Here is a 24,595-nt window from a genome sequence, read left to right on the forward strand (position 1 = left end):
GGAGCAGCCCTGCAGACACCAAGGTCAGTGCCGAAGGGGGTTCAGGAGTTGCTCCAGGGGCCAGAGCTGAAGTTCCCCTGCAGCCCCTGGTGCAGCCCATGAGGAGGCAGAGATCCACCTGCAGCCCATGAGAAAACTCACACGGGAGCAGGTAGATACCCATGAAGAACTGTAGCCTGTGGGAAGGAATCCTGCTGGAGAAGTCTGGGGAGAACTCTCCTTTGGGAGTGACTCCACATTGGAGCAAGGGAAGGACTCCTCTCCCTGAGCAGCAGCAGAAATAACCTGTGATGAACGGAGAGTAACCTCCATTCCTCATCTCCCTGTGCTGCTATGGGGAGGAAGTAGACCCCGGAAAGGAGGTTAGGATTGGGGAAGATATTTTTAAGATTAATTTTACTTCTCATTATCCTGCTCTGATTTTGAGTGTTGATAAATTCAAGTAATATCCCAAAGTTGAGATTCTTTTCTCTGTGATGGTAGTTGGTGAGTAATATCTCCCTGTCTTTATCTCAACTCATGAGCCTTTTGTTGTATTTTCTCACTCCTGTCCACTGGCACAGGGAAGTGATAGGTGGGTACCTGGCATCCAGCAAGGGTCAAGCAACCCTATAAACTTACAGTATCTGGAAAGCTGCCCAGTGGAAAAGGAGCTGGGGGTGCTGGTGACAGTGACTGACCATGAGCCAGGGTGTGCCCAGGTGGCCAAGAAGGCCAATGGCATCCTGGGCTGGATCAGCAATAGTGTGGCCAGCAGGAGCAGGGCAGGGATTGTCCCCCTGTGCTGGGCACTGCTGAGGCCACACCTCGAGTGCTGTGTCCAGTTCTGGGCCCTCCCTGCAAGAAAGACCCTGAGGGGCTGGAGTGAGTGCAGAGAAGGGAACGGAGCTGGGGCAGGGTCTGGAGCACCAGTGCTGTGAGGAGCAGCTGAGGGAGCTGGGGGTGTTTATCCCAGAGAAAAGGAGGATCAGGGGAGACATTGTCACTCTCCACAACTGCCTGAATGGAGAGTGTGGCCAGGTGGGGGTCGACCTCCTCTCTCAGGTGACAAGATAAGACAAGAGGAAATGGCCTTGAATTGTACCAGGGGAGGCTAAAATTGGGTATTAGGAAAAATTTCTTCACTGAAGTGTGGTCAGGCATTGGACCAGGCTGCCCAGGAAAGTGGTGGAGTAAGTGTTCAAAATGTTCAAAACCATGTGGATGTGACCCTTGGGGACATAGTTTAGTGATGGACTTGGCAATGCTGGTTTAGCCATCAGTCTTGATTATCTTAATAGTCTTTTCTAATCTAAATGATTCTGTGATCTTATGATTCTCAGTTATCCAGTACTGGATTCATCAGTCGGTCACTCAAGATGACAAGCAGTAATGTACAGTCCAATGGCAAGATGTACTAACATCAAAGATCTCTATGATTTTTCAGTTTGGGGACCATGCTGAAGTAGGTGGGATATTGTGTGCTAGCCCCTACTGAAATAAGGGGAGCAGTAGACATGGTGAGGGACATAAAATGCATCAAAGGAGTTTCTATAGATTTTTTTTTCCTAAAGAAACTGTCATTAACTAGTCAACATTATTTTTCAAAATGATTTGTATGAAATATAATGTTATACACAGTGAACTGTTGGTGGGCATATTTAATGCTGTGCTACCTTGAAAACAGTATGCTACAATACTGCAAGTACTGTGTGTGCCTACTAATGATGCCTGATACACTTAGCAACGAGGAGAGAAAAAGTTTGTCTAGATAAGGGGAAAAAGAAAATGAGAACAATATGCATCTCTAAGAGAGAGCTAACAATTTAAAATAATTTGTGCTTTCACTGGCAAAAGTAGGTCCCTGAATAACTAGATATGGCTGGAAAATGAGAATTGGCTCTTGGGGAGAAGGAATTTTAATATTTCCTTTGTATTTCTGGAAAAAACCCAAACTTTCTAAGTTTATAAACATAAAATGTAAGTGACAGTGAACAGCCATTTCCCCATGCTTTCCAATATGGAAATATATAAAAATGTGTTTAATTGTGATATAGGAAGATGAAGTACGAGTTCTTCCTCTGCATGTGCCAGCATTGAGATTCAACATGCATTTTCCACAACACTGCTGATTCCTTTAGCAGGGGATAACTGGGATTCCTGAAAACACAACCTAAGCATGCAGTCTGATTTAGCACTTCTTCAGTCTGTATAGCCTTTCATGATCTGCAGGGCAACAGGTCCAATTTTCATTTTATAGATAATGAGGTTAAAACAAAATATCCTCTTTTACCTCCTTTAATGCTTAACATGCTTTGTCCTTGTCCCCTTTCTTCTGATTTCACCACCTTAGTATGGACTATAATTTCAAGAATGTAGAATAGTAAAAATGAGAACACCATAGGTATCAAAATGAGCAAAAACCTGCAATCAGCATCCTGCTGTTTCTTCCCAATCTCCAGCTGAATATTCTGAGAATTTTCTATAGCAGGTTTTCTATAAAACCTATAGTGCAACAGCTTTATTTTCTGCTGTTTTTAATTTTTTTTGCTTCTGAATTAGCCACAGTGTTATACAAGGAGTTACAAAATAAGATAAGTTTCTCATCTCTCCAATATTTGCAAAAAAACCACCCAAGATTTTTTAAAATACAGCAGTGTGAAATCACTCTGGATAGAGAAGTTCCTCTTTCTGATGAATTCTGCTCAGTGCTAACTTAATTATACTGCTTGAAATATAATTTTTCCTTCTGCTGACTATCTTCCTCAGAAATGTTTGGCAGCCTACCAAAATAACCATACATTCAAAATTTCTAAAACTGAAGGTTTGCTGCATCAACAAGGCAACAGCAGCAGATTTTGTGGGCAAATCTGGAAGCCAATGTGTGAGTTGTCACTGCAGGTACAGCACTGGCAACTCATCATCTGACCAAGCTATAGCAGACAGGTGGAATCAGGGGTATGATGATTTAACACTTCCCGAGCAGTGCTCACACCTAGCCCCCAGCTCCAGACAGTGGCCACAGTAGAGACAACAGCTGTCTCCAGCAGAGGTTTATCACCTCTGCATGGCAGAAACATTAATTAGCAAGATGGGAATATAGGAAAATAAAAAAAAAATTCAGTTTTATGCCTGGACAGGTGACTTTCATTCTTGCTCTTTGTATGAACCTATAATGATGCAGCATTTAATTATTTAATCTTATTTTTTATTTGGAACCCATTTGGCTGGCAGGCACAGTCAAGGTTCAGTGAAGACCATCACCAGCTAAAACAATTTTACAGGAAAAAGCAGCAGAGGGTAAAGACAGAAAAACATTAGTCACCAATGAGAGGAAGACCACTTAATCTACAGCACTGAGGTGATAATGAATTTATGTAATGGTAATGAATTTATGTAATGTGCTCAAGGCTAATTTCTCTTGAGTGTTTTTCTTAAGCTAATACTGTAAAAGTCTGTCGTCAAAATCTTTTTGTTTTATATTTAATTTTCCTATTAGTTTGATTTTTGTGATTTTCTGTAGCCTCCTTACTATTGTAATAATTAAAATCTAACTCCTGCTTTTTTAAAATTAATTTTAGTCTATTTTACTCTCTTCTTGCCCCAAAATATTTAAGAATGTGTAATATATCTTTACACTGAAGAACAGCAAGAAATGTACTTAGTTCCTTTCAAAGGAGAAAGAATACATACCCTTTTCTTTGCAAATCCAGTATTAATTTGTTTATTGACAGTATCAAGGATGAAATTACAGAAGTTAATGCATCTTATAACTATTACTTCTATTGTGTCAGCAAACAAAGATAAGCAATTGCCTAAAGGCATAAGAAGCATAGAATCTCTGAATCAAAAGAATTAAAATACAGTATTTCAAATAATATGATTTAATATCAGCATTCCCTCTGATGTCCCTCTGATTTATCATGAAAAAAGTACTTGCAAACTTGTGAAATTTTACATCTGGGGTTTCAGTTGATGAAAAATATGAAGCAGCGACAGCAAAATGGATAGAATGTGGTGAAATCTCTAAGCGTAACTGGAAATACATTTTCAGCCCCCAGCAACTGAAATATCTATTAAATATATTTAGCACTACACATCCACCAGAGTATAAGTTAGCACTACTGGAAGCTGCTTACCTTAGAACATAAAATGAGTCTTTTACATTGTCCAAGAAATAAACTATTTCATGCCAGGAAATATTAGTTAAAAAACCTTCCTGTTTCCACCTCCTTCTTTACATTATAAAAGATGTCAGACAGATTTATTCACAAAATTTTTACAACATGTCCTAGGTGTAGTTTTGGATTGAAAGATGTTGCCTTGGGGACTTTTGCTCAGAAAACAGTATTACTATTCTTGTCAGGCATTTCAAGTAAGTTTATCGTGTCCCCAAGTTTAGAATCAAAACAGACTCATCTATGAAACAATTTGCAAAGACCCATTTTTAAAAGAATGCCAGTCCATAAACGTGATGACACACTAAGAGTCTTGTTCAAGCTTTGGCAACATGTTATTGACATCCTGGTAGACTTATACAATGCCAAAAAGACCTCTATAGTGGCAAGACATACTACTGCAGATTATAGTATTCTTTCCATGTCACAAGAAATAAAAAATTGAAAAAAAAGGCCAAACCAAACCAAAAAACTCAACCACGGTATTTAGAAGGAGTAGCTTCATTACTATTCCATCTGCTGTCAAAACTTGCAGAAAGTTAAAGTTATCCTAATTCCTGACCAAGCATTTAAAATCGGTGTGCTGAAAAGTTAGATTGGACTTTAGAAGCAGTAGCTTATTCTTCACAGCTGAAGGGGAAAAAAAGGGTGATTTAAAAATTGTATTTTGCCAAATTGTTTTGTCAGTAATGAAACTGGAAATCTGATTAGATTTTTTGCTTTACCAGCCATGATTTTTCTTCTCCTTCTTTTTCTTTTCCTAATCATTTTAAGAAAACTAAACCCAACCACAGAGTCCTCTAAACACCCTCAAGACTGAATATGAGTTATGAAGTCTTGAAGGATACAAAGAAGTCTTTCAATTATTTGCATACTAGTTGAAATCCATATTCACCACTTATTATCTTTAAGTATCTATAGAATATAGATTATTTTCTATAAGAACAACCCTAATAAACAACAAGCAGTCAAAAGTGCTGTGCTCTGTATTGTAATAGAATTTTAGTTTTCAATGAAAAGTGGCTTTCCAGAAACTTGGAATAAAAGATTTTGTCATAAAATTTTAAAATGGTGGCATTTAATATTTTAACATCATAGAGATAATATGAAAAATAAATGTCTACTGAACTGTGGAATTACTTCAAATATACACAGGTATAATGTATCTTGATTAGTAAAAATAAGTGTGAACTTTAAAGGAGATGAATATTTCTTCAGGTAAAAAAACAGAAAAATGCAAACAAAAAATTTTCAATCAGTGATTGAAATATTGATATTATTGAAATTATTTCCATTTGCTAATTTAAATTACATTAAACTTCTAAGATTTAAATATTTATTTAAATTCCTCCAACAAAATTAGGAGAGTTAGTCTCCTCTGTGTTTGAAGAACTTTTATCCCAAGTATCAAGATCTTCTGCCTAATATTCTGAGTGCATTTTGGATTGAGACCTAAGGCCATTTCACAGCTGTCTGGTCAGACTGTCCTCAAAGAATGAACTTTACAAGGATTGAAGGAATCTTCCATCTGTCCTGAAAAATGAATTAATTACTGGGTGTGGTGTATATATAAATTAAATGATACAGAGTGGCCCATGCTGCTCAGGACCCTACAGTGGGCTGTCTTTGCATAGCATTTGGCTCTGAATTCCCTCTGGACCCTACATGATACTGTTAAGACAGCAAGATAATAATTATTTTTTATACATTCAATTGAAAGTGAAATTATAACACAGGGTGTTGCAGCCCACCAAAGTCTTGATTTTACACTGTGTGGCTTGGGCTTTTTTCTTTAAAGGCATGAAGGCCTTTAGTGGTATTTGGGGACAGAAAATTCTAGGGTAGCAGTGGAGGATTGTGTAGGTCGAAGGAAAGCAAATTTGATGCATTCTGGTCTGTATCACCTGCTGGAACTCGTCTTCAGGATGAACTGCTTCAGGACCCTATCCTGATTTTGTCTTAGAGAGAACTAGGTGGAGTGGTCTGGAAAAGAGCTATGGAGAGACTGCAGCTCCGGAGCCTGGCAGCTCATGGGCTGTCTTTGTTTCTGAAGTGTGAATACAGCCCATGCTGAGGCTGGCAGTGTTGCAGGTGACAGCGCTGCTGTCAGCTAAGGAAGTTCAGTCTTCCTCCTATATGTTTATTGATCAAAAGGTCTGAGTGTGGAGCTAGACAAACTCACAATTTGAATCTTTGTGTCCAAGTTTTTTTGATGACTGCAACCAGAAGATTGACCAGTTCTCAATACCATTACTTTAAAAAGTGCAGTCCACAGGTGTTTCAAAGAAGTATTTGGAAGTATGGAGAATATTTTTATGCCATCTATAAGACTTCTATAGGACAGGTTTTATCAAAGGACTAAATAGGAACAGTTTTATATTTAAAGCTAGTAAGGTATTCCTACCTGAATATTTTATTGTCATAAAGCCTTATGGCAGAGTTTCACCTTGTCCTTGTGAAGTTTTTGTTGTTGTTGGTGGTGGTGTTGTTATGGAATTGAATTTATTGTCCAAATGGAACAGCATACACTGCAATTTACCTGCACCAAAGCTTTGAGCAGACCCTGTTGGACAAAACCACACTACATCCTATAAAGGACATTATTGGATAATTTTAAAAATAATTATCGGATATTGAGTGTGGAAAGACTACCTGAGAAACACAGCACTAAAATACTTAATATTTATATGCTTTCTAACCTGGCAGGGAAAGTTTTGACAATCTTCCATCACTGTACAAAGTTACTCTACAAAGTTAGGAAGATATATAAAGATATTTTAAAATGAATAATCTCAAAAAGCCCCACAAAAAAAAAAAAAAAAACCAACAAAAAAACCCTTCAAAACCAAAAGAAAAAAACAAGAAAGCAACTGAAAAGTTTAAACTACATTTTACTGGGATAACTGAAAGAATTAATGAGCTAGACTTTGTTGACATTTGTTTATTTTTAAAAACTCCTGCCTATAGTGATCTCTCCCAGGTTTAAAATGTAGAACTGAAATACTTTATAAACCCAACAGAGAATTCCAGGGGACAATAATAATAACAATAGGAAAAGATTTTTTGTTTCCAGCTTCTCTATTCTGCTTTGTAACTTTTTTTAAAATTATTTTTTATTTTTTGTACCAAATGCAAGATCCCTTCCCCAGGAAAGATTGGACAAGGTGATCTTCTGAAGTCCATTCCAACCTGGTCTGTTTTATGCCTCCATGATTCCAAATGGCACTGTAATGATTTTGTAGCTCACCAGTACCTGAAAGACAATTATTAATTCAGATATATGGGCTTGCAGAAATGCTGACAGTCTGACCTTCAGCTCAGTATAAATGTTGATCAGTGAAGCATTGCTTGTCTCTCTACATTGAAAACAAACTAACCAAACAAACCATACACACACAAAACCTAGACAAAACAAACAAAAACCAGCAGTAAACCAGAACTGATCTTCCTAAGAATTTATTTACTTTTCTTCAAAAGAAAGACAGCCAATTTATATTTTCCATTTTTACAGACATGCCACAAGCTGCTGCATGCCTTTACAGTACCTTCTTACTTGCTTTGCTCAATTTTGCCAGAATGTTTTCGATATCATGGGTAAGGGCTTCTACTTTTGTGTGTTAATAATTTATTTTAAACATTGTTTTTTTTCATATCATTGCTTTTCTGGAATAAATGTGTTATTATTTAGGAGCTGTCTTTTCAATATGCTTGTGAGCTAATTACCAGACAGTCCAGTCATAGTTTTAAACATGGTTGTGCTGTAGTACTTTCAGCGGTGTGTGTGCCTATAAATTGCCTAGAGACCTGAAAGTTACACAACTTCTAGTGAATGTATACAGATAGACTATGACTGCAGAGAATGCAGAGAATCTGTCTCCTCCAGATTTTTCCTTGATATTTCTACAGATATGTACTCACTTGCAAAATAGTTAGTATGAATACTTGCAAAACTCAAAAAGATAGTCTATTTCCTAGAACTTTTGAGAGTTTCAAAGGAAAAATATAGACATTTAGTGCTGGAGGGAGGAGGGAGTGTTCTTATATGAAAAACTAATAATTTTGTCCCCCAAATCTGTAATTATATTTTCTTTGCCTTCATGCTGGAATTAAATTGAATTGTGTGGAAACAAGCTTTTTACAAACAATAAAAAAAATTACGGAATCTATGTAAAAAGTATCTTTCCTAGAAAAATGAATGTATGCCTATCTAAAATGCACATGAAGAAGAACATATCATTAAGCCTTCCTTAAGAACATGCCTCAAATTTTACAGTATTTGTTTACCTCTTTAGACTTTTAAAAAATCTTACATATTGATATATTTTATAATGAGTATTTGCATGATGATGATTTTAGTTGTGACTGAATACATCTGGTTTCAATACTGCCGCCAACTTCATAGCTAAAATATGGGTCTTTAAGGCATACTGCATCTTATGGCAGCTGTTTTTTTATTGCTATAAAAAAGAGGGCCTGTCTAAATACTTCATCTGGGTCATCTGGGTAATAAGATTCCATAACCAATATTTAAAGTATCACAATAAATTTAGAGCAGATGAAGAAGCTTGTTTCCATAAAATTTTCTTGTCCAAATCTAAAGACATTTTATCAAATGATTCTGGAATTTTATCAAATAATTTGAGGTGTGTGGTGTTAACTGCCTGGGTAATAAAAACTGCTACCTGCCATAGGATCTTCTTTGTATATGGATGTGAGATCCCAGTTCCATGACTACTTTCTGAAAATAAAGAATTGCTGTTCTATACGATCTTCAGCTCTGGTAAGAAATATATTAAGAGCTGATGTTTAAAAGTATTTTCAATCATATTCCTTTTCACATGAAAATCCTGCTGATTGTATATTAAGTCTTTAGTTAGTCAAATGCTACTTAAGTACTGATTCCTAACACGTTCAGATATTTGTCCAGTTTCTAATATTGCATATAGAATCTTAAAAAAATTCATGAAGGGTGATGAAATGATTTCCAGGAAGCTTATCACAGTTTAAAAATAGCACACTCTACGGGTTCATTGCAATTGGCCATCACACTCATATAAGTATCATAAAGGCATTTATTATTGAACATTATTACACGCACTATTGGTGTATTAACTAGATTAATTATATTTGGCACTCACAGATAGCCTTACATCTTTAAAACACATTATGAAGAGTAATTAATCTTTGCAAAATGATGTAAGAAATCTAAATGAGACTGAAAATGTGCTCTTTGGAAGTGATTTCTTTGTGTAGGATAGATAAGTATTGTAAGATACTAAAATAAAAAAAAGATATATTGGAACTTTCTGTCAACCTTTTTGACAGCATTTATGCATATTTTTTAATAAAAACCTTACTAATGGTTTCTTATATGGTATAGGAACATATATACACATAATTCCATGTGTGTAGAAGATATCTGTATACTGCTGAAATATTAGTGCAGAGAAATGTAAAAAGACGGAATGAAAGGCCCTGTAAATTGAGGATTCAGAATATACCATAAGCCTATGGAACATCCTAGAATTGAATGTATAAGAATATTTCAGCCAGTGGATACATTGTAAAATGATGTTTCATTGAACTTCAATTTCTGCCTTTTACCTTCTAATAAATTTACATAAAATAATTTGAAACATGCTTTTATGTCAAGATAAGTTGCAATCACTAGTGGCTCCAAGTAAAAATTTTAAACATGCTGGACTCATTATAGAAAATTTACATGACAAGATTTCATGTCTCTTGATTTACCATCAGAAATTCCATTTGGGTCTATTACAGCAGCTCTCAGTTTAGAAATCTTCAATTAAACATAACTTTGCTTCTTGACATCTGGGAAAAATGTGGATTTTATGCTATATGTTTATGCTACAATGACTACATGACTACTTATTTTAAATAGTTATTGCTACAACAGAATAATAATTGTAAAATAAGTTTAAAATTTCCTGTGAACTTCATTGCTTGTAAATCTAAAGATGTTTTCAGGTCAGATATTTTCAAATTTTTGTTGCATATAGGAAATATAAATCTAAGTTCAGGTTTGAGCTCTCTAAAGAATAAGCATAAAGAGGTATCTACGGTTCAAAAAATGGAACTGGGAGTTTCATGACCATTTCTGTACTGCTTTTTAAGGATTAGACTGAAAAGAGGAGCAGGTGATCTTGGGTTTAGTTACTATTCACTTCTGTACAGATGTCATAGTTTCTGTGAAAATCTATAAGAAATCTACAACAACTACCTAATTCTTGTAATAGCAACTGGCAATTTTATGTTGGGTATCATTTCTGTGCTAATCTAATATAGCATGCTCCAACAAAAAAATCAAACCTGGGTTTCAGTGTTAGCATAGTCAATTAGCCTTTTATTTCAGCATCTGAGCTTTGCAAATTCCTGTTCATTCAGTGGAGCTGCTCACTAGCCAGCCCTTCAGAGGACAATTTCAAATGTTCAGTCTTAATTTAGGCAATTTTGTTATTTTCCTAGTTTTGAAAATATTAGTTTGGCCTTCACCTTTTCTTTTGGGAAATCAAAACTTGTATTCATGTTTTTAGTAAATAAGTATTGCACCATGGCCTTTCAAGTGATCAAACAACAGCCAGGAAAACCCCTCTTAATTTTTCAAGTAGTCTAAGTTTTACTTTTAGAGTATAAACATGTACTTAAATGAGTGTTTAGAACCATTTTTGCCAAGCATTTTCCAACTCAAACTCACTTGAAAAAATTGAAAATTTTCTGCTGTTTTAAGTGGTAAACCTGTAGTCATAATAACAGAGATCTAGAAAATAATATAAAAGATCTGTTTGACCCCTATCAAGTACAAGAAATGAAATTCATGCATTCTTTTCTCCACAGTATATTTTACGGAGAGTAATAGTCTTCTGGATAAAATGTCAGTGAAGTACATTAATAAATTGAAGAAAACAGTAAAGCAACAATTTTCTATTTATTTCAGCATTGGAACAAGCTTAAAGTTAGTACCTGACAAAACATTGTGAGAAGATATAAAATACTCAGATGCTGGCATCAGGCTTTAGTTGTAATGATATATCACATTTTGATAGCAGGTTTATTTAGTTGGCAACCTAAAGCAGTGTTTCTCGATGAAGTCATTCAGTAGCTTCTCAATTTTAATGTAGTATATGCAATAGGAAGCATATCATGCTTCTGTCTTATATGTTATGTTCTAAAGATCACTTCCACAATGAGTTATCTGCCTAATTCACACAATAAATACTTTTGGCATGGCCTAGTGTTTCATTATTTTAACATGCAAATCCTGAAGGTAGTAAGAAATTATGTGTATAACTTCACTATAATTTTGCAGGGAGTAGTGAGATGGTGCTGTCCTCAGTTACCTGCATTAACTGAGGGAGAGTATTTGAGAATGTAAACCTATCCAACTTTAAGGACAATGTCTTTTACTCAGAAAAATTGGTGTGTGGCCTATGTTACTAATAACATCTGTTCTATTTCTTCATACACAGAAGCTTTCAAGGTGTAGAGAGAAAAAAATCAGAGCCTTCTCAGAATACTCCAGAAAATACATATTATGAGGATCACCTTCTCAGGAAAAATTTTGACTTTATTCTGATGGGTATTTTTATTCCATTTAATTACTAAAAATTATCTGTCCAGTTTTGAAAATAGGGAACATCAGCAAAACAGACTCTGAAAGCATGCTCTCTTTCTTCTCAATTTTAGTGAATTTATCCAGCATTCAACTTTATTGGAGATTTCATGTGAATGCACCTATAAGTAAGAGCTTTTAAAACTTGATTTTAGAGGAATTGTGGCTACTTATCAACTACCAGGAAATAATAGTATTCTAGTAACTTTAATTAAAAGTAAGCCTGCAAAATGTATATTTAGGGGAAAATAACTTTTAAATGCATTTGTTTTCTTGATGAATCTCTTATTCTCATCTCTTAGATTTTGTCTACATTGTACTTGATATTTATTACTAAGGCATTGTTTTAATATCTGTATTTTTGAATAAATAGCAAAAACAGTGTGGTTACTATGGCCCAACCACAGCATGACCCACTAAGTGTTTATAGTTCAAGCAGTGCTACCTACCTTGGCTTTCCATAATGCTAAAAAGTTTTCATGTTTCTCATGGGTTATATTGGCAAAGTACTGTAAAAGCAATCTATGTCATGAGAGCTTTCCAAATTTCCCAAGTGTTACTAGCTAGTGACCAGAGGGCTTGACTTCAGAGACCTAATCTTCTGACTGGACCTTTCCATGTCTGCCTTTGTACCAATGATACATCTCTGCCTTTGTACCTTTTTTCAGTCATCAAATGCAAGAAAAAAAATCAAATGTCAAATAGGTGTCTTGTTTTTGCAGTAATAATTTAATTCTCAACTTCCCTAGACTAGATCTAAAATTTAGCATGTAAATATAGGATATAGTGCAATGCCTTGCCATTGGTCTTCACGGATAATGGGAGCTAGGCCTAGATTCAACTGATCCTGCAAAGACATAAAATATATGTCTGACTTAAAGTGTATGGGTCCTATTGTATTTTGTCATCTCATCTGACTTAAATAATTTGCAAAATGGAGGGATTTCTCTGAAGAATATTTCAGTAGACTGGCAAGACATGAGCGTGTAGCTGAGCTGTCTAAAGCACCTAAAGTTGTTGTCTGCCTCAGAGATTCTCAATTTACGAGTCTGTTCTTCAAAAACTTTGGGAGCATATAGGAAAAACAAAGCATGTTTTAATATTTTGTGTGCTTCCTAAAAGTGGCAGTTTCTAAGCATTACACTTTTAAAAGGCTCAGGTATATTGTGAGGGAAGACTTCCATTTCTCCCAAATATATTTGAGGAAATAATCAGTGGGGCTTCAGAACTTCCCAGTTTGTTCAGTCACACAGTTAGTGGTTAACACCATGGATGGCATTGGAGTATTCAGCATTTTTAATTATATAAATTCAGTAGGACTTGGACTTCAAACTTTAGAAAAGTCTGCTATAATCTCATGCAAATTTGTACTTCAATCTGCAAATCAGAGAGGTTTGCTACTTAGGTTGTCACATGTTTGCTCTTTATTGTACTCCTTTAAATAATAAATTAAAAAGAAACTAAGAATGGCTTTGTATACAGGGAATACTGGCCCATATTCATCTTACAAATCTCATTAAGTACTTTATAATCAGCTTATTATTCTGCTTATGTTAAGAACGTTTTAGTCTACTTCTCTGTGTAATGAATAATAATTTCCCTCTGTTTTCTACTTATATTAGGACTGCAAACTGTTTGAGATAAAGATCTTGTATTTTCTATGTTTCTCAATAACCCTAAGCATCTGTGGTTCTATGTAGCTATAAAATACTATTCTATGATTAAGTACTTATCCATAGCTACATCCCAGCTACATATGCACAAACAATTTTTCATTTGGCCATATATATCTGAGCAACTTCTGTATATGATTCCTGGGACAGTGAGAATCTCTTAATATTATAAAAAGTCTAGGTTTTTTTCCTCCTGTTATATGTAGCTGAGAAACAGAACTGTTATCTGAATTAGCTTTCCTTTGGGCACTCAGCAATTTAATTTAGGTGTTAATTCTTAAACAGCTTTTACTTAAGAAATTGACTCTAGCTTCAATATCTTTTCAATTATGAGTTTTAGTTCTTGTACTCTAATTCAAGTTACAAATATATCTATCTTTGTCAGAATACAAGTTGTCACTTAATGCTAGAAAGTGCCAGACATAGAATACACAATTACAAATTCATATTTTGGCCGCATCTGACAAAAAGGGAAAAAATAGTACTTCTGTACAAAAGGTAATTATAATGATAATTCCTGTCTAAAGAATTATTTATCAGTACATGTGTGTAAAGGTGGGTGGACAGCATTATATATTTGTGCATGAAAGGTGATCTGCAGACCCCTGGAGGTTGTTGAATTGGTTATAGAGACGTATGGGAAAGACAATTAGAAAATTAGAAAGTATCATCTTGGCAGAAATTAGCTCTCTGGGACCTGTACATCCGCTGGTAGGGGCAGGGGAATTACAGTTTGATGAATTGAAAATACTGAACATGAAAAGGAAGATGACCCACATAGGCAAAAAAAGTGTGTTGGATGAATATTTCCTGGAATCAGTACCAGGAATGATGATATTATGAGAAACTTAAAACTTCTCATGTTTATGTTGCATAGAAAAATCTGTAAAATATGGTATGGGTTGAATAGTGACAAGATAAATCTCATCAATTTCTTTATCAATATTCAATGAATGAACAGAAAGCAGAGGGTGCATAGTGTTAATAAGGTAAATTATTTTAAGCATCAAGACAGACATGATAGATAATAGGAACAAAGGTATTTAAATCTAAATTATTACAATTTATCTGGAAATAAATCTCTGGCAATAATGCTCTTAAGTTAAGGGGACTGGATGATCTTTGTTCAAAAACTGAAAGAACTGGTACAGGAAATCTCACTCTTATAGTAGGGATTGTTAATAAGATTATAAAATCAGGAACAGAATAATATTAAACATATTACTTGTATTTTAAAATATCAGCAGTGATCTAGACAAGAAGAAAGCTTTTTTCATTTAAGAAAGAAAAAATAGTTTTGAAGATTTTTGAAGATTTTTGAAGAGTTACTAGTCATCAAGACAAATCTAAAATTGGACAAAATTGTTATGTGTTTACTAAATTAATTTGCTCTTTGCAACCTTATTTTTCAGACAAAACAGTAGGTGGACTCACAGAGCTGATCTTTGATATAATGTTACTTGAGAAATTGCTATTTAAAATAGAAAACATGAGTATAAATAAAGAACTTTAAGGAAGATTAGGAGGTAGGAACAGAAGAAAGAAAAGACTGTAAGAAAGTAATGTTATTTCCTAAGTAAAATGCCACTAGAGTTCAAATATTTCACTTAGTGCTTTTATTCATGGAGTGCACTAGTGACATTTCATATGACTCAGTGTTAAGAAACTACCACTATAGAGAAGAATCTTGCAGTAGTTCAGTAGGAGGCAAAGTAAAGCTTACATGTTTGACGTCCTGAAATTTTTTGAAACTATGAAAGAAAACAGAAAGTCTATTGATGGTAATGAGATAGGTTGACCACAACTTAAAGGCAAGTTCAGTGACTCAACACTACTTATATTACTTTCATAATTGCTAACCTTTTTTTATGATGTAATCTCAATGGTTTGATTTTGCATGGCCTGAAGGTTTGACATAAAACATTTATTGATGACTAAGTTACAAACAGGCAGAAATTATTTGCTTATAAATAAAATTAAAAGCAATAAAACCAAGGCAAATCATGTCAAATGAAAAAAAATATTTTCATTAATTGGTGTACATTACTTCTCAAATATGAAACTTCATCTTCTGATTTGAGAAAGAAATTACAGTAATGTGGGTAATTTTTGTTTTTTTTTTTCCTCAGAAAAGTTGTATCAAAGATTCTAATTTGATAGAAAGCTGAAAGATCTAGGCTATTCATTACAAAAAAATAGTAAAAATTGCAAAATTCATTAAGGTATCTGAAGAAGTTTTAGGAATCCTCACATAGAAAATACTCATTTTCATTTCTTAAAAGGAAAATAATTGCAGTATGTCTTTATCCATCCAAAAAAGAACAAGAAAAATTTTTGATGCATAAACAGCTCCAGACAAAACAGAATTATTTTAATGGGCTATTATTGATTCTAATTGGTCATCTACAACTTAGATCTTCAAGAAGCTTTTTTGAGATTATTAAGAAGATTATTCAAATGTATAAACCATATTATAAATTATAAATTGAAACTAACTGATTGAACTGTTCATTTGACATCAGAAAAGCATACTTGATAGAAATATAAGATATATTAGGAGAAATGACATTTCAGCAAAAAATAAGGCATTGTCTTGTGTTTTACATTCCACTGCTTTTCTTTCCCTATCCCAGAAGAGAAACTACCTAGATAGGAAAGTGTCAAAAAAAAAAGTATGTCTGAGTAAGATTCCACATGAACTACCAAGAAAAGTAGTTTTTCTCCATTTCTTGTTGTAAATCATAACTGAATTGTTCATTTCAGGTAGTTATCATTCCTTTTACAAAATATACTTCTGTTCAGAATAACATATGATGCTTGGTAATGTAGAAAGAAGCCATTTTCACTAAGCTAACGTGCAACTGAGTAATGAATGCAATGCGAACATTACCAGATACGGTAAAAAAAGTAAAATAAAAAGTATTAACAAATAAAATTTCATCTTGCCTTGTCATTTAAGATTCAAGTACTCTGAACTGTGTTCTATTTGAAATGCAGTTGACCAAAATAAGTACAATAATCTCCATATTATAGAACAGGACATGACTATTTTCTGGAAGTGTATTTAATCTGACCTCAGTTTGCTAACACTGTATAAACAAAAAACTGTCATCATTTTCTCATTGTTTCCATTTTACAGTTGAGAAAACATACAATTTGTTTTCTTGAATAACCGCTGCCAAAAAGTCTTTGGGAATTTTGGTCATATCTAATGTTTTCACTGAGGTAAAATTTTAGAATTTGTTTTTAATGGAAGTAACTTTCTGTTTCACAGCAGACATACATCCAAACGGAGAGAATGTTACTAGGCCCATATCCTTCCTTACAGAGAGCTCAAGCTCTGCTTCTGGCCAAAAATAAGATATCTAGGATATCTAGGACATAGGAGGCAAAATAACTTGATAAACATTGGTCTAAACTGTCACTCATTTTAATATGTTAAGTCTAATCTGTTAATTACATATGTAATATATATTCTGCCAGCAAAATAGAATAGCTGCTTTTATTGCTTTTTTTAAGGCAAAGAAGATTCATTGGTCAATTGGTGGGTAGGAAAGAGGGTACAATGAAAAAAGAGAGAAAAATAATCTCTACCTCTTATTTACATTTCTTTTGCATAGATGTAAAGTTTCTGTTTATATTTCTTGAATGATCTTTAAGGCATCTGTACCCTGTCTTATGCAATAGTAAGTCTTTGAGCAAAACCAGTGGTGCTTAATCTAGGGAAGTATGTTGTTATGAAGGACATGTATTTTTCTTCAGGTATCACCAATCAGTGGTATTCAGCACAGCAAGATTATTTATCTTCAAATGCGATCAAAAGATAGTTTAATCTCCCTGAGATGCCCTGGCATTCTTTTCCACCCCACTTCTTTTCTGCCAGTTTAAATCTATGGAGCCTTAAGGATTTTATTATATCAGATATAAGACATATAAATGGCACAACAAAAATAGAACAACATCTGATGCTTACCAAATGAGATGAGGAAAAAATAACTATTTTTTATACACCTAAGAAGATTTTACATTTTAAAGTGAGATTACCTGAAAAAATCTCTTGCTCTAATTGAAAGGAAAAGAGTGAGACACAGAACAAGCTAAGAATTTAATAGAAGACGCATTAAATATTCATTTTTCAAAGTTTTTGACCTGAAGATTCTTTGGACTTCAAAAAGGGCTGGGGCTTGGATGGAGAATGTTCTGCTCAAATTACATTTATAGTTCAGCACATCATTTTCAGAACAAAAATATACTTGATAACTAAGCTCTTTCTGTTCTTAAGGGATAGCCGCAAGCTCTTAGCAACATTACCTAATTCATGATTGTTGTTCAAAAGTGAACTGTATGGTTTTTGAAGATTTCTCTTTTAGCAGTCATTTCAATGAGATAATTATGACTCTAAGCTCTTAAGCCCTCGGGGAAAGTTATGTGATGTGGGTTATTTCCCCACTGCATAGTGCTCATTTAGACTTCTCTGGGTACAGGAAACAAATTTTCTGTCATTTTTCAGTTCAAAGTGTCTGAAATCATGTGAGGCTCTGTCAGAGCCCACTGGGATGATGTTTCTACAGCATGACACCAAATGCATGTGGCTTGTCTTATGATTCGTCATGAAAATATCTGAGGGTGGAAGGTCTGTAGGGATGTAACAAGATTGTATAGGAAGACTAGAGACAAACTACTGTTATCTGAACTGCTTGTAGCAAGTGATTCTAAGTTGCACAGGTTTTTCTTTCTGAATATCTTGTTTCCTTACTCCAGAAGGGGGTCCAATAGAGAACTAATTTCCTTGCAGGGCAGAGAGCAGAAGAAGAACACAGGACAAAATCCTAAATTTCCTGTCTGGCACACACACTCATATAACACTTATTTTGAGCAAAGAAGTCTAAAATATGTTAAGGAGCTCACTGGGTCTATCTGCTCAATCTGATGAGGATTGTGATGAGATGAATTTGTGTCTTTACTTTCTATGCTATTATGACTGAAGACAACTGGTGGGGACCTAAGAAGTTGTATGACAAAAGACCTATCATTTGGATGATTTCCTTCCAATGTGCAGTGGGATACATTTCTTACCGTTTCATTAACCACACTGATATTTTAATCTATGTGGTCTTCATGGAAAATTTATAAATAATAATGGCATCCTAACACTCAGAATATAGAAATTAATCTCAAATAAGTAGATTTTTCACAGCCTGTGTTATATTTCTATAATATTGCAGATGAATACATATTAGAATTTAGGCGACTGTTAATTTTTTTCAGTTCTTTCCTTCTGTTTTAAATAATCTCTTTATAATTTTTTCCCCTTAAAACTGCATGCAAAATATTATCCCTTTTATTTTTTTAATAAGAATTTTTATTTTAGCCTTCTTCCCAAAGCTTGGAATTACCTTCTGCACTGGTCATTTATGTTAGCAATGTATTTCTTGCATGCAGTGGAGCTGATCTCCAGAAACTCTTCTTTTTAGTGGTGGCATATTTCATGCTCCACAACCATTCATTACTTGGAGGGCATTTTGAAATTTTTTATGGAATTAAAAAGTTTGATAAGTTTTTTTAATTGATACTTCTCCAGAATCTACTAGTTTAAGTCACCAGCTCATTGCATAGTCTTAAAAAATCTGCCATTGGTCATTATTATTATTTAACAATGACACTGATGAAATTTCTGTGAACTCATATTAGGAGACTGCTTTTCAGCATGCTTTAAGAATTATCTTGACCTTTCCAGATACATGTATTGCCCTGTGTACTACTGTATTTTAAACAAAATATTTGATCTAATTTTGTTTGCCCCCATTTTGTAAAAATTGAAAGATGCAGTAAATTAAACTGATGTCTTTGAAAAATTTGGAGTAATATAAGTCAATATAAGTATAAAAATGTTAGTCCTATATGCCCCGGTGCAGTTTTTATCTTAGGATGTGTATGTCTGTATTATGTATTTTCATTGTTTTTGTTGAGTTTTATATTAAAAATCTAACACTTCTTATCTCTCTTAGTACTGTCATCATTTAGAAAGGTATGCAGCGATAGGACGTAGGATGCAAGGTTCTAAAATATAAGAGAGTTGATTCAGAATAGGTGTAGGAAAGAAATTTTTTACAATGTGAAATACTGGAACAGATTCTCCAGAGAACTGGTAGATGACCCTTCCCTGGAAACATTCAAGGTTAGGTTGGACAGGGCTCTAAAAAACCTGATCTAGTTGCAGATATCCCTGTCATTGCAGGGGGTTTGGACTTAATGACCTCTAAAAGTGCCTTCAAACCCAAACCATTCTCTGCAAGATAATGGCCAGAAATATCACAAGGTAAACTCTTCCTCTGGTATCTGCTAATGCATTTGCATCTATGAGAGGAGCAGAGAAAATATTCTAGGGGATTTCAGTTCAACAGACGTAGACCTTAGTCAATTTTTAAGTGAATTTTCTGGTGTGGCTATTAATTGAAAAGAGCTGAGTGCTGTGGAAGACTACATGGAAATGGAAATGGAAATGGAAATGGAAATGGAAATGGAAATGGAAATGGAAATGGAAATGCCAATAACCCTGGTTTTGGTTCTCCTTCCCCAAAAAACAGAATGGAAAGGTGTTTGCAATTTTGCAGTATTAATAGGCTGATTAAAAATAAAGTTTGTAGGACATTCTTTAATCCTCCCTCTTTAGATAGATCTCTGGGCAACAAGAATTGAAAGATTCCCAAGACTATTAAGAGAGAGAAAGAGGATAGATCCTCACACTCTGTAGTCCAATGCAACTATTATTGGAAGTGAGAAGTGCTTCTGGATAATCTGGTTCCTGCTACAAACATACTTTGTCCCGATTAATTTAATATTTAAGAATGCTTTGTATAAGAACTGGAATCTAGGGTTCCTTTGCATCAGGAAAGAGTTATAATGACTTGTAGACTTCTGTGTCTATGTCATCCTCCCTCTAACTTCTTCATGCCTAGTCAATCATTCTGCTTGAATGGGGAAGATGGACTGCACTGTTGAATAGGCTACATTCTAGTGGTCAGAGCACTCTTCTGGTAAGCAAAGAATCAGATTAAAATCTGCTTCCAACTTTTTTTGTTTATTTGTTTTTGTTATTTTTTGTGTTGCTGTTGTTGTTTTTGCTTTATTTTGTTTTTTAAATGCAGAGTGGTTGGCAAGTTATTATCGGCTTGAACAGGAAGAATTTCACAAGGCAACCTATTTTGCTGGGTAGAGTCTCTAGCTTTAATTTATCCCTGCTCTGGAAAACCCATATATTGTGCATTCGAGTTTGTTGGTGAGTTCTTTAACTGGTTGGTAGTACTGTATAGTAACTTTGTAAACGCCCACACTCCTTCTGCAACTCTGCTTCTGAATGAAATTAGCTGAGTCAATGGGTGCTATGCTTTGTGCTGAACTTAACACTAAAGAAAAACAGAGAAATTGTAACACATATGCAGAGTAGACTCATTCACAGATTTCAAATGTGGTAAGTGACAGGTCAGTGCTGAGAAGCTATTTCTCAAGATAGTACAAGTCATTATGTAAGTCTAGTGTTGAAAATGTCAGTGCCTATGAGTGATCGGGCAAGTATGCAGTGAGATAAGTGCAATATGAAATAGTAATGATGGTGCAGATTGGTGCAGCATTTGCTACAGTTAATATTTCATAATAAGTTTATCTAGCTTAGAGAAAGCAATAGACAACAGGAGTAGATATGAAATAGATTTTTTTTCCTATTCAAATTAATCATGCGATGTTGCAGCTTTTAGAGTTTTGTTTATATTCTCTTCAAATGTCTCTGGTATAAATTCCCAAACTAATCAGGAGCTGTGGTGTAGGAGTGCTTTTTACATAAAGCATGAACATAGTTATAACAGCTTGCCTGGTCCCTTTAAAGTCATACTAAATATTTATCTTTACTGAATGATTATATATTTTATTTTGCAGCATCTTAGTGAAAAATACTAATTTTCATTCTCATTATTTCTAACTCTCAGAGTATGCTTTCTAGCATGGTTGTACTTAAATGACAAAAAAATTTCTCACTTTCTGTATAGAGTAGTAGAACATTAATGATGCTAGAGCCCCTTTAAATTTTGTAATCTGTTGTACTTTTGCACTTTAAGTCTTCAAATGGTATTTTATATTACTGATATTACTACTATTACAAATATACTATTACAAATATTATTTTACTAATATTAGAAATATTCAGTAACATAAAAATGTGTGCGGCAGTATAGGCTCCCTTTTTATTACTGAATTGAAATAAATGCTATTTCACTGTCAATACACTGTGACATTCAAGTACTTCAATATTTTATTCTTTCTTCAGAAAGAATCAACTCTACTAGGGCTAATTTGGGGTATTGTAGAATAGGGTTGTGACAAGCAACAGAACTGATCTTAAGGAAATAGGATCTATACAAATGTGACGTGCAATACCTTATCGTGTTACTCGCAAGTTCACCCACACCCTAATCAAATACAAAGTCTTATCACATGTTTTAATGTCATTGAAGTTGCAGCTGGCTTCCATACTGCAGGATTTCCTGTCCAAAAGGGAAAGGGGTTGTTAGGAGTTTAAGAAACCTTAGTACAGTGTAAACCATTTAGAAGAATGGCAAGCAAACAATATATGTCCTAGGTATGCTGAAGTACAAAAGTCCAGAAATCTTTTACATCTCAGTACACATCAACATAGTGAACTCTGCTTCCCTCGCGTCTCCTTTCCTGCAGATTTTTGCACTTCTGTGCAAAATTTTCAGTGCTTTCTGTCACCCTGGAGGCACGGGCCGTCCTAAGGAAGGCTCCTCCGCTAGTGCCCCGTCCTTGCGCTCCATGCCGGGCGGGTGGGAGCGGCAGGGCAGGTTGCGCGGTGCCGGGAGAACCCACCTAGAGGGCCCCCTTGACGCCAGCACAGCCTCTGCCAGGCAGAGCCCTCTCCGCAGCCGAGCCCAGTCTGCTGCAGGACCAGTGCCACGCAGTCCGACACTGTCCGGGGCTGCCGCGGCTGCTGCTGCTGCTGCTGCTGGCCAAGGAGACCAGCAGCCCGAGGGCAGGCTGGAAATTCTGGTCCGGGAAAGGGAAGTGTGAGCCTGTTGACTCTGCATTGCTTCAAAATAGATGCCGTCTCTGTAGCCTGGGCTTAAGAATCTTCCCGAGGATGTTTGCCAGAGCGTAAGGAGTGATAACTACTGTCTGGGAGCTGAATTGGGAAAAAAGGACAGCAGTGAAAGAATGCTTAGGTAACACGGGACTTATAGCTTTGCTTTCGTTTTGCAACGTACAAATTGATGCACGTGGGTTTATATACAGTATAATATCAAAACAGAACTAGACTCTGCAGTGAGAGTCAATAGCTTAGTCATTTCACTTAAAGGGAGCAGGCAGCCTTATTACGGGGTTAAACAGCAAAAATGAATTTGATCTTGACATGATCATATCCGTTGAGGGTATCTAACTGTAGTCCTGTCCTATGGAGTGGAAAAAGCATACTTCCTTCCTTCTTTCTTAGCTGAAGAAACAAAGTCACAGTATCAAATTGAGAAAGAAGTTTGGGGTTGTTGTATACAAGGCTATTAAACATCCTCCTGTTCCCCAGGCTCGTAAGAAAGGAAAACTGCATTAAATTGATCATTGATGAATATGTGTCTAAGAAAGAAGAAAAAGCAGTATTCATTTCTGAACATGGCAAAGCAATCTGAAGTTACACATCTCTCCCTAAACACTGATTTGGCACTGGTGGCAAGAAACTATCTTTTAACTAACCTTTTCCAACTGTCCAAAATGCTGCATATGAAGATGCTTTAATTCACAGTCAAGGCACTTGGATTTTTATCAAGGCAAACTGTTGGCATTGTCAGAACAGTTTCTCTATACTGATTAGTTTAATGTTCTTTTTAAAATAGCAAGTGATGCATAAATGGATGGACGTGTACCTAGAAAACCCTGTGAGAAGTCTTTCACTGGATCCTGGGAATTTTTATTTTTGTGGATTACAGTAATTCTTGCAATAATCCCTGCTGTTGACTGCTCATGCAGTTGTTCTGGCATGCATCTATGAATACCATAACAGATAAGTCAGTCTGACAAGGACAAAAACTAATGTTGGAAGACCTGTGAACATGATGCATGTGAATAATTTCCCCTTTAGGAGGCATTCATGGATATGGTGAGTAATCAATACACATTATGGACTGTTAAACTCAAAATGCTTGTTTGCAAAATACTGTGACAATGACTAGATGCTGTGTTGTTATCTAAATAAATGCCAAGTGAGGACTAACAGAGCTATGAGAAAAATGAAAATCAGACAGAGATAGTAGTGATGAAGTAATATGAGTTTAGCACTTCATATTTGCAAAATAGGCAAGTCACAGAAATTGTATTGTTATGGTCATGTTTTCTTACATAAGTATTTTGAGCAAGGTGATGTATTTTCTTCCTGTATCAAAGGAACAGCTCTTCACCTTTCTTTCTTAGCCTGATTTGAAGAAAATAACGAAGGCATATTTTTCCCCTATGTTTTGTTTGTCCTGGAACTTGTTTATTTATATACTTTCAAGTGACCTGAAAAAATGCTCATTCATATGGCAATTCAGTAATCATTTATTAAAGATATGCGTAAATGCTGTAAAATGTTTTTGTATGGGAGATTCTCAAATGTGGTCATTTGAAAGACAACCATATAGCATTAAAATCCCTTTATCATCATTAAAACATCTGTTTCCTCTTTGAATCACAGGCACCTATAGTTCTTCCTGACTGAAAAATCTTTCTACTTGCCTCGCAATACAGTGCAGTCAACTTGCTTATAAATTCTACCAGTGGTTGTTGCGTCATGTCTTCCTCCTGATGCTGGAATTAGCGTCTTGGTTAGCGCTTAATGAAGATTATTAGCTAAGGCAAAAATACTTCCCCACACAACTTTCGCCCTTCGGGTAGACACTGAGTGTTTCAGAACGTTGGAGGCGAGCACCTTTGTGCAGCTGCTGGAGCGGGGCAGTGCGGGCGGGCCGGTGCCGGTACCGGTGCCGGTACCGGTGCGGGGCAGCGCTGCCGGGCCGGGCCGGGCCGTGCGCGGGCAGCGCCGGGACGCGCCGGGGCCGCGCGGGGCCGCGCGCCGTCACCGCCCGCGCGCCGCCAAT

The 24,595-nt window shown here is 35.5% G+C and overlaps 1 protein-coding gene across 2 annotated transcripts in view; it reads left to right on the top strand.

The window, feature by feature from the left end:
* The window catches only part of PDE4D (phosphodiesterase 4D), a 354,587-nt gene that overhangs the window by 80,735 nt on the left and 249,257 nt on the right, over window positions 1–24,595 (top strand). The window contains exon 1 of one of the 2 annotated variants that reach the window (XM_088157224.1): window positions 22,487–23,619. The exons of the other annotated variant lie outside the window; for it this stretch is intronic. Coding sequence (XP_088013350.1) covers window positions 23,573–23,619 — 47 coding nt within the window. The 5' untranslated portion in view covers window positions 22,487–23,572. Of the gene's footprint in view, window positions 1–22,486; window positions 23,620–24,595 lie in introns of those variants that run through there. 2 annotated transcript variants of the gene reach the window in all.

This window comes from Sturnus vulgaris, chromosome Z, assembly GCF_052056855.1.
Source record: "Sturnus vulgaris isolate bStuVul1 chromosome Z, bStuVul1.hap1, whole genome shotgun sequence".
NCBI lineage: Eukaryota > Metazoa > Chordata > Aves > Passeriformes > Sturnidae > Sturnus > Sturnus vulgaris.